This window comes from Notothenia rossii (genome assembly GCF_949606895.1).
Source record: "Notothenia rossii genome assembly, chromosome: 1".
Classification (NCBI taxonomy): domain Eukaryota; kingdom Metazoa; phylum Chordata; class Actinopteri; order Perciformes; family Nototheniidae; genus Notothenia; species Notothenia rossii.
Window position 1 is genome coordinate 81,980,981 of NC_136912.1, and position 18,119 is coordinate 81,999,099.

Consider the following 18,119-nt stretch of genomic DNA (forward strand, 5'->3'; position numbering starts at 1 on the left):
TTTTTCAGAGTGACGCATGTTTAGCTCTGCAACAGAAAACATTCTTTCTAGTTCATCCTGCATGTTTCAAGTCTAAATGATCCTACAATGCAATGATATGTCATATTTTGTGTTTTACCCAAGTAAATTATAACTGCTTGGATATGAGAATGTACAAATGGAGAAAAACACTTATCTATCATTCATCTATCCACTTTATTTACCGTTTATAATCATTCAGAGTAATATATTCATTACAAAAAATAGTTTGGAGTCATTAAGCTATATTATACACATTTGAATATAAGAATGTCATTATGATCTATTTTGTCCTATAGTTTTACTCAAATTAATATTATAATATTGATACGAATATACAATTATATTCAGACAAAGCTCGCTTTTTTCAAGTCTAAAATGTTATTTTCAGTTAATCTTATTTATGTTTGCAATAATATTATATTGAGTAAATTATTTTTATAAACGGCCTCTCTCTGGTTAGTGTCTCTATGTTGTGGTAAACTGACCTGCAAAGAGGGACAAAGCGGTCCGACCCATGAGTCCATGCTGGCTGTGTTTGACCTGAAGTCCTTCAGGCCAGCAGTGAACCTCAGCAACCCCACCATAAGTAACATCTCCTTCACCCTGTATGCTGTGCTGGGGGTGGTGAGTTTGTCCGTGAGCGGATCAGAGAAATCCATCCATCCAACTAAATCCAGATTAAAGAAGCTCTTAGAGAACCTTCATTATTGTAGAGAGAGGGAACTTAATCTAAGAAGATTGCTGTAATGATATTGTCTATATTTTTGCAAAGATCTATCTCTGCAATTGATAATACATTTTGATAATATCAAAATCATGTGAATTGCTGTAAATCATTGCATTAGGACTTCACATTAACCAATGATTAATACATTTCAGAATGAGAAAACCCAAATACTCACTACCTTCTTGTGGCTGAGACAGGTAGGCCTATTTAGCACGGAAAGACATAATACACTGTGAAAAATGAAATGGAATCTGATGTTTCATGTGCCTGTAACAACAGAAGTATCACATACAGACATTATGAAATTTCAAGGCAAAAAAAACTTTTCCAATTCCTTTTATTTCGCTGCAGTACTGGAGACATGAGTTTCTGGTTTGGGACCCTGATGAGTGTGACGGCGTCACCAAGATTTCTCTCCCCGCAGCGCAGCTCTGGTCTCCAGACATCATTGTTTATGAGTTGTAAGTTAACCAGCTGTACATAGTTTTTTATGTATGGTCCCTTCAGGGTTTTGTCACAAACTGTATGGCTCATAATGAACTTCAACATTTCTGAACTACATCCTAGGATACGATAATGAAGTTGCACTAGGCAAGGCAAGAAAAGGCAAGGCAAGGCAAGGCAAGGCAAGGGCAAGGCAATTTTATTTATATACACTTTTCAGCATGTGGCGATTCAAAGTGCTTTACAGATTAAAAGCAAAAGACATTTAAGAACAAATAGAGCATAAATACATTATTACACTACAGCCAAATTACACTACAAAGAAAAAAAGCTGATACAAATATTATTAGGTTGCTTTTTACGTCAAACAATCTCTGCAATCTTTTTATTAAGGGCGGTGTTAAAAAAGCCAAAATTAAATAAGAGGTTATACTGGTTATAGTTGTGGGTATAAGGCCAAGGAAACATCATTTTTGACACAGTCTGTACAGTATAGCATGTATCGTGTTTGCTTTTGGAGTTGTGCACTTGGAACAGACTGGAGATCATAGGTTTCCAATGGAAAAAGTCAGAACTGTAAATATTATTGTAATTATAGCCCACTATTCAGCTGCAACCAAGAGACAGATCTTGACGGAAAAATATCCCACTTCCTGCCTGGACCAGAGTTTCTTGCACATCTTGAAGCTGCCAAAGACCTTCAGGTCCCATCTGAAATAGGGCCAGAAACAAGCCTGCCCACTGACAATCAGGTGATTCTAAAATGAAAACTGCTCTGTCGTGATCTTGTGCACCAGCTGCATCATTGCTCCCTTGTATGGCAGCACGTACATGAGGCTCATCCGAAGAATTGCTTATCTTTAATATGATACCATAGTCATCGGAGACATTTTCCATAAATGCAAATAGGTCTACTATTGGTCAAAAGTTAGCCACAGGTTGGGATCCTCCTCTGTGTTGAAAACACATACCACCTTGTGACGGTTCAGGGTATAGATATGCAGGACCGACCATACTGTTCACAGTTTTTTCAGAACTAGAAAGTAGGGGGAAGGAGGTGGATTAGTGGATCCTGCTCAGGCAAGTGTAGGATATGGCCATCTAATTTTGTTGTTAGTGTGATTATTTATCTGTTGAAAACATATCTGACAAGACAGCTTGCAAAGCTGAGAGAGCAGAGAAGTGGAATGAACTGTGAAAGTGTTTTGTTTGTGATTTTGTTTCCTTAAGAAATTACACCTTTGTCCTTTTACTTCAACCTGTGTCTTTTATCCCTCCCAGTGTGGATGACGATGTTTCCCAAGCGTGTCCTTACGTCTACGTCAACCACACCGGTCACATCCGCTGGGACAGGATGCTTCGGCTCGTCTCATCCTGCAACCTGGAGATCTTCAGTTTTCCTTTTGATGTGCAGAATTGCTCATTTACATTTGGCTCCTACATGCACACTAGTAAGAAAAAACGTTCTAAAATGTACACAATCACAAACTCATCTGGTCTCTTTGTTAATTTAATATATTTTTTCGCAAAAAGTGTGAATCACGGCCACCACCAGGCGTTATGGAACATACAGTCCTAAATGAGCACATACAATATTAGGCACATAGGTCAAGTAGTTTGCAAGAGTAACTTATAAATGATTTATAGATTCACTTGGATGGTGCTATATTTGAATAGTTTTCCCTCTCTCATTGTTTATTTTCTTTCACAGTAAGGGATGTGAGGTTGGGTCCAGCTCTGACCTTTGAGGAAATGTCTGGAAATTCAAAGCGCTACCTGGAAGCCAGCGGAGAGTGGGAGCTAGTAGACATCCTGGGAGAGACATCCATCCTCAAGTTTGGGATCGACCAGTGGGACATCATTACCATCTGGGTGAGTGTAGTCATAAAGAGTGGAACACAATGATAGTAAGGTTGTACAGGATTTAAGCAGCACAAGAGGCGATCAGGAGGTTCAAATATGTAGATAAAAAATAACCCCAAACCTCCAGACACCAAGCAACAAACACCACACATGCTCAATATCAGTAGAGAAGGACAATGGGAGAGTATATACCTATAAGTCAATGCTGTGTTTACAACTTGATTGGGCTGCCCCTGAGTGGCCAAATCCGTTATTGCAGGTTTAACACGTAATTAAAAAAGCAAAAATAAAACTGTTATTCAAGAATAACAACATATTGTCATTATATCATGTTCCTTCCGAATGCATATTTTCCTAAGATAAGTCAGTTTCATTATATGTTATGACAGATAACGTACCATGTTTTGGAAAAAAATGTTGTTGATGTCCAACACATGTAAAGGTGATCCTTTAAACTGCGCCTTGTTCACTAGGTGGTCATAAAGCGGCGGCCGGTCCTCTACGTGGTCAACCTGCTGATCCCCAGCTCCTTTCTCATGCTCATCGACATCATGTCCTTCTACCTGCCCCCGCACAGTGTGGATCGCGCCTCCTTCAAGATGACCCTCATCCTGGGCTACACCGTCTTCCTGCTCATCATGAACGACCTGCTGCCCAGCACAGCCAACGGCACGCCCATCATAGGTCAGAGGTCGTGACGTAACCTGAGCATTATCATAGCCTGGGTTGTAGGTTTACCATCACCAACATCATGATAATGAAGTAGCTGATTCCAACCACCACCTATCTATTTTTCTTAAATGGTTTCAATACGTTTATGTAATTTGCCCCTAAGTGGCAAAAGTCAATCAATTAAGTTTTGAGTTTCCCCCCCTTGCTTTTTTCAAAACTACACAGCTGTCCTGTTGAGTGTTTATCAGATAATTAACACAGATATATAAACTGAAAGGAATTGAAATGTAAGTATTGGATCTAGCAGAGTTTCTGAGTTTTAACATATTTTAATATGTTATCATAACAGTCATTACATATTTTATGAAATGTAATATAATTGTATATTTTTTACATTTCCTAAATTCTGCCTTGGAGATGATGTTGAGAGTTAAAAACATACAGTGTAATTGGGTTGATTGAAGCTTTTTCAGTGGCCAATGGCTGTATTAAGATAGCATCAACGGGTGCCTTGCCTAATATAAGAGGGATACTTTCTAAAATAAATCACTGTACAAAGTAACTGTACTGATGGACAGATATATTTTTGCTGCCTTCTGCTACTGAGGAAATACATTACATTTTGTATATGTGAGATATTTAATATGCATCCTTTGATCTCTCAATCTCTCCTTTAATCTAGGTATCTATTTCTCGGTGTGTCTGGCCCTCATGGTCATCAGTCTACTGGAGACGGTCATCATTACCAATGTCCTCCACCACAGCTCCATGAAATCTAAAGAAGTCCCAAACTGGGTGAGAGTGGTTGTCCTCAAACACATAGCCAACCTTATCTGCTACAAATGGCCAGAGGACGTCCAGCCACCCTCTGAACCACAGGAAGACAAACCTCAAAGTTCAAATAGCAACTCGGAGTCATGGAACATCCAACCAGCCATCCAGACACCTGCCACGCACCCAAACACCAACGAAGGTAATCAAACTCTGTCCATTACAAATACCACTTCGCTGTTACTATTGCCAACCGGCCTGACCAATAAGAAATACAAGCTGTAATCTATGAAAAACAATTAATCGATGTATGTCAGGCAACGAAATATAACTATAATTACACAATTTAGCTTCTTCTGTGATTTAATTAGTCTCTTACATGTGAGGCATTTTTGTTTGCTTTATGTTATTTGGTTAGTAAGTCAAATGTAATTTTATTCTCAACAAAAGTTGTCTTTTGGGGGGTATTTTAAGTTGTAAGTTTGACATGGTAAGCAGCCTTTAATTCACCATTAGGTCAGATATGCTGATATTTCCTATTGTTCTAATTTAGTCATGCACGTGCTAAAGTTGTCAGTTTTAACAGTTACCGCTGGCATTCACTGGATGTACACCCAGATTCCTCCTATCACTGCTCTTCTGCCAGGTGCTGCTTCTATACCTGAACTGAAACAGATCTGTCAATATCTGGGAGACCTTCGTGCCCATCTCATCTCGCTGCAGAAGGAGAACGAGCTGACGGACCAGTGGTGCCAAGTAGGATACGTCCTTGACTTTTTGCTCTTCCGCGTCTATCTGCTGCTCATTTCATGTTACGCGATGGTCATCATCTGCATGTGGTGTGTCTGGATCAGCCAGACCTAAGTGATCTATTCAGGGACGGTTCATAGTGTGTCTAAGTAATCATTTTAAAAGCAATCTGTGTAACTAGATTTCAGAACAATATGTGATGTTTGTGTTTCACTTTGTGTCCTGAAGTTATTTTGAAAAAACTAAATAATAACTACTTTGATCTTGAACATAAGTTGTTCATAAATCTAATCGGAGTCCCACAGGGTACAATTATCAGACCTCTAATATTCAACTTCTTTGCTAAGCGAAACTATGAAAGAGTGCATGTTTGTTATATATGATAATATGACAACAATAAAAGGCTGCAAATAAATCAGTAGACCCAGTCTCTTTTCTTCCTTTTATCTTTGACAGGCAACAATGATCTCATGGGATCAAACAGACTGCTTACAATGTGGTGACATTTTGACTTTTGATTTTTGTTTCCATATAAAGATAAGTTGTCCTCAATAAATCTTATTTTGCCTCAGCTTTTTATATTGAACAAATCCTCTGAATTTGTAACATCCTCTAAGACATATTTACACAGAACAGTTATGGAGTTGGAGGAAGAAATATAATCTTATTTCAGCAGACATCCTTGTCTAAATACCTAACTGAAATGAACAATACATGCTTAAACATAATGTCCTCTCAATTTTTGAATCTAGTTTTATGTGAATGTATGGGTTTAAACCATGGTAACTGTACACTGCCTAACAAAGCGTTATTGTTATTAAAAATGACTTCAGTTGCTTATATTTGGTTGTCACAAACCAAATCTACCACAGAAAACACCTACCAGGAATAAATGAAATGGAGTAGTAATTATTTGGTCATTCAGTCTGAGCATAGAGCTTTCCTCTAAAACGTATGGACCCAAACTTGTTAGCAGGGAAAATAATAGCACTAAAAGACAAGTTATTTCCTAAATACTTTAGCAACATTTAATTAATGAGGATTCAATGTAATTTGGCTGTTTTGAGTCCTGCTAGCATCATGGCTCTGGAGATGGCAATGTCAGTCTGCAAGCCTGATTGCATTCCCATGACCCTCAGCTTTCTCTGAGTCTTGAGCAAATGATGTCCATGGTTAAATACTAAACCATTTAATAACTAATAAAAGCATAGTTGTGTATACAGTGCTGTTTTTTTTGCCTTGGCTTCAGTTGAAAGGAAAACATATTGACATCTAATTCAAGTTCACAAGAAGAGGATTTAAAAACCTGTTGTACAATCCAAACATTCATTATGCAAAAGCATCAGACAAATGGCTCCTTGAAACAACTAGGAGTACACTATAGGGCTTAGCCTACAGTAGGTCGTGCTGATGTAACAAATTCTACAGTCAATATTTGCCTCTGGCGGAGGAGACACACTTAAAGGGATTACTCCTAAAATCATATTGATCCACCAAGAAGTCTTAATTTGAAGGAGCACACTGATGACTTTTGTCTTGTAATGTGAGACATTTGTCAAGACAACGGCTTAACCTTGACGGAAAATGACAGAAGTGAATTCTGCTGAGCTCATCTTTATCTGTTTCATGCTGCTTCACGGTAAGACACATTGACTAACACAATTGGCAAAGAAAACAATCTGTTAAATTTAAAAGGTGCACTTCAGTTACATTTGGTCCTCATGGTACATTGGGAACTTTTTTTAAATACATAACATGATAAGGATTCATTTAAAAATGTACTGTTATGTTTGTTGTCAGTAAATACTTAATTAGAAACTAAAGTTAAATTCAATAAATGTATTGTCTTCTAAATAATATAAATGTTGTTGTGAATTTCAAAATAAATATCGGATTAATCATGTCACATGTTAATTATCTTGTTATACTCCATTTTAAGAAGGGGTGAGGAGTCTTTATGTCGGACGTTTATATTGAAACCCTGTTTCAGGACGTAGCACCCACCAGTGCTCCCACTTTGGGATTTGGACATTAATATCGCAAAAACAGCCCTTTTGTTTTTCCAATAATAAAATAGCCTGAACACAATCCACTTGGTATACCTTTACCGTATACAGCAAACAAAGAAAGATCTGCTATGCTTTGATGTCCAAACCATTAAAAAAAACTGGGACTGTGCCTTTATTTGAGCTTTATCACAAATGATGCTTTCTGTTTAAACTCAGGTTTTGCAGCAACATTGAACTGCACCAGCCCTACACCTGAATCCTTGTTTGGTGAACTTGAGAAGGATCTATTCCCTAAAAAACTACTGCGACCTGTTAATAGTTTTTCAAGTCCACTTAACATAACCATTAGTATCACTGTGGTGGGAATAATAGGAGTGGTAAGTCTTTTCATGCCTTTGCTGAAAAACGTTTTCAATTTTCAACGTTTTCTTATAAGTCATCAACGGCTAATTTACTTAAAACCTTTTCTCACCTGCAGGAGGAAAAATCCCAATCACTGGCAACACTCATATGGCAAGTTATGGTAAGATCTTAGAAAACTGAAACAAGCATCAACTAAGTATTGGACTATTTAAATCCACTACATTGATTATGTATGCTATTGTTGCAATTATTTTTATTTATTATGATTGCATTACCGCACATTTAGAGGTGTATCTTTTTGAATAGCACTGAGGGGTAAAAGTCTGGTGTTGGATTTCTCTAAACACTCAAAATAATATGTGAATGGCTTATCAAGTTACTGTAATACACTTTATGCCTAATAGTTTAAAATGACATAACTGGAATAAACTTACTTAAATAATGACATAGTGGTGTTTTGGATCGAACGATGCTGTCGTGAATTTAGGTAGTGACACATAAATATAACAAAGTCATTTTTCAAGCTGTACCTCAATTGGATGTTGATCTGTTTTATGCAGGAGTGGAATATAGAGGGACTGAGCTGGGATGACAAGGAATGTGGAACCTCAAGAGTCTCTGTCCCACGAGAGAAGCTTTGGATTCCAGACGTCCACATTGCAGAGTTGTAAGCTAAAAAGACAGTTTTCCAACAAAAACATTTTTTAAAATTCTCAGAGTACAACATTAAATACAAATGTAAATAAACAATGACAAGAGTGGGCTGTGGGAGAGGGATATTAACCCTCTTTTACTTGTATTCCTCTCTCCTCATAAAAGGTATTAAGTTTATTTCCTAATATATAAAATGTTTTTTTATATTCTTTTACAGCATGACTGAGGACAAATCTCACAAAACTCCCTATGTCTACATTAACAACACAGGTCATGTATTTGATGATAAACCGATCGCAGTGATCAGCTCCTGCATATTGAATATCTACAATTTCCCCTTTGATATCCAAAACTGCTCACTGACCTTTGGATCCTATCTACACTTTAGTAAGCCTGCTTAAACATTAAACACAGTTGTTCAAAACTATTTTTTTTTTTAAAACTGCACTACTTTTTTCAAACATCACTAACGCATAAAATACAAAATGTATAAGCAGTCACTGCGGTTATTTACTGTAGGTTAACTTATTTTTACTTAACGTTTTGATAAAGAAATGTGTGTGATACAAGGTTACACAAAATATCAGATTTGTTGTTGACACAATCACAAATTGTACAATTTAAACTGTGTAAAGTCCTTTTAAAGGGTCCAAATATCTCAATTTGTGTGGGGAGATAAAAAACTACTAAAAACTAAAACTTTGCCTTTAATGTTATTTAAGATACAGACATCAGGATGGTTCAAGGCTCTTCATCTGAAAAGATCCTGGAGGAGTCCTTACAGGTTTCGAAGACCAACGGGGAGTGGGCGCTCATAGGGGTCCATGTAAATCCTGACGCCCAACTGGTGTTAAGTGAGGGAAGCTACTCAGAGATCAAATACTATGTAAGCACTTTTAACTACTAACATTGTTCATGGTCACTCATTTTTGATTAGATATAGCTGCACACAATCCCATACTACATGCTTATTTGATACAATATAGACAAGTCATAGTATACTCTGAGTTTAAAATAAATCAACACACTTAAAGTTTCCTTTATGGAGTTCCGAGCATGAAGAGGATGTAGAGGATACAAAAGATGCCCAGGTGGGATTAATAATAGATGATTGCAACCAGGACAACTAGTAAATCACAATATAAGGAGCGAAAACTTTTCAATGCACAGAATTTCACAATGTGGAAATGTTTTAAAAAGGAAAGGGGCGGGTTATACAAAAATATAGGCCTAGTACACATACAAATGTATATCAATGGGGATGTATGCAGGTAAAAATGCCAAACATATTGCATTTTTTTTTTATTGACACCATGTGAAAAGAAACCCAAAGTGAATTGATGAGCTCAGCAAAAACGTAATATCAATCTCAAAAGACCAACAAAAATGTTGAGGTGTTGTACCTGTGTCCGTTCCCAAGATCATTTTGAGACGTCGACCAATCCTGTATGTGGTGAACCTGCTGATCCCCAGCTGCTTCCTCATCACAGTGGACCTCTTCAGCTTCATGCTGCCCCCCCACAGTGTGGATAGGTCCTCCTTCAAGATGACCCTCATCCTGGGATACACCGTCTTCCTGCTCATCGTGAACGACCTGCTGCCAACCACTGGGGAGACTACGCCTCTCATCAGTGAGTCACACCTGCTGTGAAATGTTTACTCATTTTATTCCAAAGAGGTTTGAAGGAACATCAACAATTCAAACCTGTATGTGTTTTTAAGTGAGTCATTCCTAGCATTGGGTGTCATCTGAGCCAGGTTAGTATATTTAAAAAAAAAAGTCAGGATTTAAAAAATTGACTCTTAATGATGGCTTGTTAAATTATTAGACGCATATTTTGGTCCGGCTCATGAAATTCTGGTCAAATAATTACTGTTACTTTGAAATATAGTGACAGGGAGGACATTTTCTGCAAAACTTGGCTACTGCTACTTGTTTGATGATAATCAAGCTAGCACTTGGTGACAACATACAAATATGTTTGAATAATTTATTAACCACATCTTCTAAAAAATACCAAAAGACACACACACACACACACACACACACACACACACACACACACACACACACACACACACACACACACACACACACACACACACACACACACACACACACACACACACACACACACACACACACACACACACACACACACACACACACACACACACACAATATGCAAAAGGCAACTCAAAAACTCTATACAAAGTATTTATTATAACATTTCTGGATATAGTAGAATTTCGTTGGTAGGCTACTCCAGTCTTAGCTTAGAACACACACGATACTTGTATTATCTTGGGTTCATCGTGAATTACCCTTACCCGGTGTATCTTTATCCCCGATGTCCATCTCGATTAAACGTCCAAACATCGTAGAAAAAAGTCCATCCTCATAATTGTGGAACTCGCCTAAGAAACGCTGTTTTTAGGCTTTTTTTCAGTATAAAAATAAAGCAGTGATAGTTGTTTCTATATCCATAGGTGCATTGCAAAATAATCATATTAATAACTAATTTGGCATACTTTTAATTTGCAAACCAATATATGCTAAAGAAATAAAGGGTTCAAGCTGTAGACCACAGCAGGGGCGGATCTAGAAACATATTCATGGAGTGGCAGGAGATTTTGAGGGGTGGCATACCCTAGCAGAAGTATATACTGATTTAATCGCAGTCATATCAATCAATGTTAACTTGGAAAGCCACAATATTGATATTTTAACTAAATAACATTAGGTGACATTATTGTGGCACAACAGTAAATCCTTAAATATAAATATATAAGGTGGCAATAATATAATGAATTTTAAATTAACAATAACTGAATGAGTTTGTTTCACTCTTAGACCAGAAGGGGTACCAAATATATGCAGAATACTGCAATAACTACATTAATTAACTGTCTCATCGAATCGATGTTTGTCTGAATTAATATGATAATATTAACAATCATGTCATTCCTATCAGCTGCCAATCAGTGCATCAGTTAGGGTTAAAAAAAAGGTGTATTCAGCTAAAACATAATAATCACTGCGGTTATTATCCAGTGGAAAGTCCATACTGGCCTAGTTAAATCAAAGTGGTTACTTTTTTGGGGCTGGGCAGTGTAGTTTTACACACCGTCTTATTTGACTTTCTCAGGACTTAAAGGTCCCGTGTCATGGCCATTTCTACTGATCATATTTCCATTGTTGAGGTCTACTAGAATAGATTTAAATTGTTCAATGTTCCAAACACATTGAACACATTGGTTTCTCATACAGCATCTCTGTATAGTATGTGTATTCACCAGGTATTCACTCTCTGTCCTAAACGGCTTGTTGGAGCTCCTGCCCCCCCCCCTCCCACATAAATGCTAAAAATGAAACAAAGGATCCAGCTTGACAAAAACCTCAACCTGCCAATGGGTTTCTCCCTTCTCCGTTCCTCCTTGTATAAAAACGCTTCAATGACTTTGTTTAGTGGGTGTAATTGGAAATAAATATTAAGGTTATGGTCTGGTTATTACAGTAGGCACGCCAGTATTAAATATACAAGCACTTAACAGGTTATTCAAGTTGAATGTAAACAGTATTTCCCCTATGAGATTATAACCAGGATATGACTAAAGCGATTAAGAGGGTTACTAATATGCAGTGGTGGCCCCAGGCTGTCTGAGGAACAGGGGCGACGAAATTAAAAGGTAATTTTAAGGACATCCTAGAGGTCATTTGCATTTCCTTCACTTGAAAGGAGCACCAGGGCACGTTAAAATATATTTTTTAAACTGGATCACATTTTATACACGGGAAGGGCACCATAGGGAAACTTTTGCTGCATGTTTTGAGTTTTGAGTCCAGCAGTGCTACGTATGTATTAGAGTACCTAATGAGAAATGTGGTAAATCCTCCATGATTTTGTTTGATTTTTTTCTTTGTTTACTGCAGATGTTTTCTTCTCCCTCAGTCTCGCTCTGATGGTGGCCAGCCTGTTGGAGACGGTGTTGATCACTTATGTGCATTTAAGCTTGAGTCAGTACAGTGCTGTCCCTCACTGGCTCAGTGTCATCATGCTGCGATATCTAGCTGTCGTTGTCTGTCTCCCTCCAAAGAAAAAGAGCAACAGAGTCACTGTCGTCCTCTCTCCTGCTAAAGGTTTGTTATTATTATTTTATTAAATACAGATATATTAATATTTTACTCAAAAATTACAATCTTTCCACTGGTGTGCACATGTCGCTCCAGAAGCCCCCTTTGGTTGGATTGTGTTCAAAGTATTGCTGTCATGGTTTTCTATAGTTTACCTTATGCTTATGCAGAGATTTCAAGCAGTAGGATAACAATTGAATGTTTTAAGTGTCCTGATGATGATTTTATAGTACACCTGCCATAAAGAAACTATTCACCACATCCATTGGATAATCTATTAGACTGGGAAATAGACGTTTTCGGCACAAGTTTGTCTATGTCACATATGTTCGATTTCAAAGAAGCTGTTCATGTTTTTGACAGAAAAAGTAAAGGATTTCAGCTTCAACAACATCTCAGCGATTCATCTTCAGCGCGCCCCTGGGGCAACATCTCCAGAGAAACAGCCTGTGGAGCCGGCCCTGGAAGAACTGAGGAAGCTGAGCAGAGATCTTTTGGCCATCCGCTTCCAGGTGGACAAACACTTCCAGGGGAGCACCTCCTCTCAGGAATGGCAAATGATCGCGATAGTCATCGACCGTCTGCTGTTCGGCTTGTACCTCGTCTTCATAATTGTCAGCTTCTTCACTATTATATGTATCTGGAGCAGGAGCATGATTATGTATGATTAGCCTATTGCAGCGGTTCCCAACCTGTGGGCCGCGGACCACTAGAAGGCATTGCAAGTGGGCCGTACAGGCTAAAGACACAAACATGGACATAATAATCACATAGGAGATGACATTCCCATCTCAGACAAAAACAAAACAAAAACAGAAGAAATAAAGATACAGTAGGATTACTTCAACATTTCAGAAACAAAAATAGGTTGACAACCAAATACCACCAAAAACAACATGTCAAGCATATTTATTGTTCCAACCTCTTAAGCCCCACGGACGATTCCGGGGCCGAAATCACGTCATTTGCAGGAAACAACGTCTAAGGAACCTTAATATTTAATAAACTATGAATATTTTATATCCATATAACAGGAAAAAACTAATTTAACTGATCTTTTTCATTTTTTTTTTCAAAAAAAACACACAATGCTAACAGTGAGCCTCTGAATTAGCCCCGGGCGAAAAATGCTAACCTATTACTGCATCGAAAATCACTCCTAGCTCCCTTATTACTTATGCTAGCTGCACATCCAACACATTGTTTATGATCATAAAGACACAGAATCTAACGGGGCCCACCTCAAAACTGAAAGATACAAACTCGCGACGTTATCAACAAAAACGTACATCAAAACAAGTGGCGCTAGGTAGCCCACAACGCTAACATGGCTTAGGCTACCTTGGTTTTGTCTGGTCAAAATTGATCTTCAATGGCATTAAAACGATAACAACGATGATGTAGTTAATCCATAGGTTAATATCCAATGTGGCTGTGTCCCCTTTGAAATGTTCTGATAATCTATAAGCAATAAAACTGCAATTCCGTTTTTAAATAGTAGAGCAAGCCATTCTTACACTCTGTAGCAAGATTGAATGCGCCAAGACGCCATCTTTTTTTTTTAACATGAGTGTGTGCGGGACGATTTCCCTTAGATTCTATTGGCTCTAACGGTCAGAAAGAGATGTCACATGTCAAAATCGAAGAAGGGGGGCCAGAGATAAGGAAAATCCACCCAAACGGCCCCAGAAGAGGTTTTTTTTTGCTAAATCTGTCTATAAAGGTCAAATATCACTTGTTTTCATCAATCTTGATACAGGGTACTTATTATATGTTGTACTTTGGATTCCTAAAGCTTTTAGTCTACTAACCCATCACCCAAGGTTAGTTTTCACTGTAAGTACAACATAGTTTTTGGACGGGCACTATCATTTACAGTTTTTTACCAAGTTCAATCTGAATTTTCTTTAAAATAAAAAACATCTATATTGATTCTGACTGTTCTACATCCAACTCACAGGTTTATCATTACTTTGAGAAAAAAGATTATTAATTTAACCCTTTTAGAAGGGAAGATATGGTCATTTGTTCTGGGAATGTCATTTTCGAGCCTGAAACCTGAAAAACAGGCTTGGGGCTTAAAGGCCCGGACAAACCTGGCCGAAATCGGCCGTTTTCGTTAGTCGGACGACGAAGCGTGCCCTGTCGCCCAAACTCAATTTGGTGTGCACCGTCGGTCGTGACACGCCTTATTTGGCCTTTCATGGCCGACGCACGGCTGATTCAACATGTTGAATCGGCCGTGCGTCGGCCTCAGGCAGTCGGTCAAAGAAATCACTCTGATTGGCTGTTCAGCTAGCGAATCAGTGCATGAGAAGCGAAACGGTTGCTTGAGAATGTCTTCCACAAGCAACACTCCAATGGCTGATAGCTCCAGTACCGCACAAAACATGTTTTCGATGGACGAGAGTGAAAATGGAACGCACACGCTATTTGTTGTTTGTTTAGATCACGCAGTCTGTTCTTCTTCTCTGTCTGCCGGTTGTTGCCTCTTTTGAATGATGAATACACACTACCGCCGCCTGCTGGTAAGGAGAGTTATTGCCACTCACGCATGCGCAGTTCGTACGTGCTCGGCTGAAGTCTTTGCCGTGTGTTCCAGTGCAAAACATGACCAAGACGCAGGAGAACACGCCGGCGCAACAATCAGCGTCGGCGAGTTCTCTGGTGACTGCCTGGTGTGCCAGGGTCTTAAGAGGTTCTCACTCTTCGATAAAGCTAATTATTTCCCATTTCATGGCGTGTTGATTTTTGATTTTTTTGTAGCAATAATTTCCAAAAATAAATTGTATTTTGTGTCTACTCTTCAAACACCTTAAATTAAGATTACTCCTTGATTGACTTTTAAAAATATGTATTTTAGCCAGGTGAATAGTTGTATTTATTAACTGTGTGTGGTCTTCATCTCAAAGCCAAAATAAAATATTAAAGGGTGTAAATGTCAATTCAATATTTGCCGACAAATAATTTGCAAAACATTATACTGTATGTGTGAAAACATTTTCATTACTAAGATTTGTTTTTTTATTTTAAACCTCTTTTCCTTTCTTTCTTGATCCTCCTTAGCAACGATCATTACAGTCCTTGACAACAGTCTGTTCTACTGGATTTACAACTTGTCACACTTTATTTAGCCTCCGTATTGTTTATGGTTGAATGTGGGCCGCGAAAAAATGTTTGATTCTAAAAGGTAGGGTAGGTAATTCACTTCAGAAACACTTTTTGTTATATTCCATGGAATGCTCTTAACATCCCGATAGCAATGAATATATTAAATGCTTTGACAATAAATACATAAACAAATGTCATCTGTGGAAGCCGTAGCGCTGTAAAAAGCACGAACAATCATTTTAGCCGGCCCGGCTAAAATAACTGGATGGCCTACCTGCCTGTCAGCCTTCCATCTGTGCACAAACTTATCTCGTACCCTCATTGGTCATGTGCGCGTTCGTGTGTGTTGTAGGAGAGGCTCTGTAAGGAAGGTGGCACTGGTCTCCTGCTCTCTCCCAACTGGAGCTTTTCCCTCTTCAAGCTACCTTCACTCCTTCCACCTTTGAATTCCATGCCGTCACAGAAACCCATCCTATACAATTAACCATTGTTGTTCTCTACCGGAGTTAGATAATCTCCTCTCACACATCCCTGAAAATGGCCCTACCGCTGTACTTCTCGGAGACTTCAACCTCCAGACAGGGAAGATAGCTGAACTAACATCTCTGTTAACCACCTTTGCTTTCTCACTGTCTCCATCCTCACCAACTCATAACGCTGGCAATGTCCTTGATCTCATATTCTCAAGGAACTGCACTACTTCTAACTTCTCTGTAAACCCGCTCCACACATCTGATCACTTCTTCATTTCATTCTCGCTACCCCTTTCCAAACATAACAACCTAATAACTTCTGATCCTGCACCTGGCCGCCGTAACCTCCGTTCCCTCTCCCCCTCTACCTTTGCCTCATCGGTGCCCTCAGCCCTCCCTTCCTCTGATTCGTTCCAACTCCTGCCTCCAAACTCTGCTGCAGAAACTCTCCTCTCTACTCTCTCATCCTCTCTTGACTCTCTCTGTCCTCTCACATCTCGGCAGGCTCGTCAGTCCCCTCCTGCTCCCTGGCTAAATGACGCACTGCGTGCTAATAGAACCATCCTTCGGGCAGCAGAGCGGAAATGGTGGAAATTCAAACACCATGACGACCTCCTAACCTATCAGACTCTCCTCTTTTCTTTCTCTGCTTCCATCTCTCAGGCAAAAAGCACTTTCTTTCAAGATAAGATCCAATCTTCCTATTCCAATCCCAAAAAACTATTTTCAATCTTCTCCAACCTCTTGGACCCCCCCAAAGCCCCTCCACCCTCCTCCCTTCTGTCAAGCGACTTTGTTAACCACTTTGAAAAGAAGGTTGATGATATTCGCTCTTCTTTTTCTGACTCACCTTTACTCACCGCTGGGTCACCAGACCCTCCCTTCACCCACACACTAACCTCCTTCTCCCCTCTCTCTCCAAGTGAGGTTCTTACCCTCGTTACCTCTGCCCGTCCTACCACCTGTCCTCTGGACCCTATCCCCTCAAACCTCCTTCAGACTATCGCTCCTGATATTCTACCGTTTCTCACCCATTTCATCAACACTTCTCTAACTTCTGGTCACTTTCCAAACAGTCTCAAGGAGGCAAGAGTAAACCCTCTCCTAAAGAAACCCACTCTCAACCCGTCTGATGTTATAAACTACAGGCCTGTCTCTCTCCTCCCGTTCCTGTCTAAAACACTTGAACCCGCTGCCTTTAAACAACTCTCCTGTTACCCCCATCAGAACAACCTTCTGGATCCGCACCAGTCTGGTTTCAAGGAAGGTCACTCAACAGAAACTGCTCTCCTTGCTGTCTCTAAGGAACTACTCAAGCTCAACCTTGACAAGACTGAACTGCTCTTCCTTCCGGGAAAAGATTGTCCCACTCTTGACCTAACAATCCACATCGGCACCTCTGTTGTTTCCCCGACTCAGACTGCAAGGAATCTGGGTGTGACCCAAGATAACAAACTGTCCTTCACTGCAAACATTGCTGCTACAACCCGCTGCTGCAGATACACGCTTTACAACATCAGGAGGATACGTCCCCAGCTGACCCAGTAATCAGCGCAGGTTCTTGTCCAGGCTCTCGTCATCTCACGCCTAGACTACTGCAACTCCCTCCTGGCTGGTCTACCTGCATGTGCCATCCGACCTCTGCAGCTCATCCAGAATGCAGCGGCTCGTCTGGTCTTCAACCTTCCTACATTCTCCCACACCACGCCGCTCCTCCGCTCCCTTCACTGGCTTCCGGTAACTGCTAGAATCCACTTCAAGACACTGGTACTTGCGTACCATGCTGCGAATTGATCTGGCCCTCCCTACATCCAGGACATGGTTAAACCGTACACCCCAGCACATGCACTCCGCTCTGCATCGGCCAAACAGCTCGCTGCACCCGCACTGCGAGGGGGACCCAAGTTCCCATCAGCAAAAACTTGTGGGTTTGCTATCCTGGCTCCAAAATGGTGGAATGAGCTCCCAATTGAAATCAGGACAGCAGATAGCTTGCACATCTTCCGGCGCAGACTGAAAACTCATCTCTTTCGACTCCACTTTGAGCGATAGAATCACTAACAAAGCACTTATATACTAATAAAGGGCTGGCTTATCTAAAGCCAGTTGAGTAGCACTTGAAATGT

The 18,119-nt window shown here is 39.6% G+C and overlaps 2 protein-coding genes across 2 annotated transcripts; both read left to right on the plus strand.

Annotated features, from left to right (window-relative positions):
* The first annotated feature begins 515 nt into the window (after nucleotides 1-515).
* On the plus strand, nucleotides 516-1,969 carry LOC307033929 (5-hydroxytryptamine receptor 3E-like). The gene is made up of 4 exons (XM_079672562.1): nucleotides 516-645; nucleotides 901-945; nucleotides 1,100-1,209; nucleotides 1,791-1,969. The coding sequence occupies exons 1-4, from the start codon at nucleotides 544-546 to the stop codon at nucleotides 1,957-1,959; spliced, it is 426 nt and encodes a 141-aa protein (XP_079528688.1). The 5' UTR covers nucleotides 516-543; the 3' UTR covers nucleotides 1,960-1,969.
* A 2-nt stretch (nucleotides 1,970-1,971) lies between these two features.
* LOC307019664 (5-hydroxytryptamine receptor 3A-like) lies at nucleotides 1,972-15,348 on the plus strand. Its single transcript, XM_079650677.1, has 13 exons — nucleotides 1,972-2,643; nucleotides 2,904-3,064; nucleotides 3,529-3,739; nucleotides 4,410-4,700; nucleotides 5,145-5,351; nucleotides 7,474-7,634; nucleotides 7,736-7,780; nucleotides 8,181-8,287; nucleotides 8,492-8,661; nucleotides 8,997-9,160; nucleotides 9,695-9,905; nucleotides 12,209-12,415; nucleotides 12,773-15,348. The coding sequence occupies exons 1-13, from the start codon at nucleotides 2,547-2,549 to the stop codon at nucleotides 13,078-13,080; spliced, it is 2,340 nt and encodes a 779-aa protein (XP_079506803.1). The 5' UTR covers nucleotides 1,972-2,546; the 3' UTR covers nucleotides 13,081-15,348.
* Nucleotides 15,349-18,119: the final 2,771 nt, after the last annotated feature.

What these genes read in the sequence shown, in the direction of transcription:
- LOC307033929 (XM_079672562.1), top strand. Translation starts at nt 544, where the DNA reads ATGCTGGCTGTGTTTGACCTGAAGTCCTTCAGGCCAGCAGTGAACCTC. An exon ending in TGTATGCTGTGCTGGGGGTG is followed by an intron (nt 646 to 900) that starts GTGAGTTTGTCC and finishes AATACATTTCAG; the next exon opens with AATGAGAAAACCCAAATACT. An exon ending in GACATCATTGTTTATGAGTT is followed by an intron (nt 1,210 to 1,790) that starts GTAAGTTAACCA and finishes TTGTAATTATAG; the next exon opens with CCCACTATTCAGCTGCAACC.
- LOC307019664 (XM_079650677.1), top strand. Translation starts at nt 2,547, where the DNA reads ATGCTTCGGCTCGTCTCATCCTGCAACCTGGAGATCTTCAGTTTTCCT. An exon ending in GGGACATCATTACCATCTGG is followed by an intron (nt 3,065 to 3,528) that starts GTGAGTGTAGTC and finishes CTTGTTCACTAG; the next exon opens with GTGGTCATAAAGCGGCGGCC. An exon ending in CGTCCTCTCTCCTGCTAAAG is followed by an intron (nt 12,416 to 12,772) that starts GTTTGTTATTAT and finishes TGTTTTTGACAG; the next exon opens with AAAAAGTAAAGGATTTCAGC.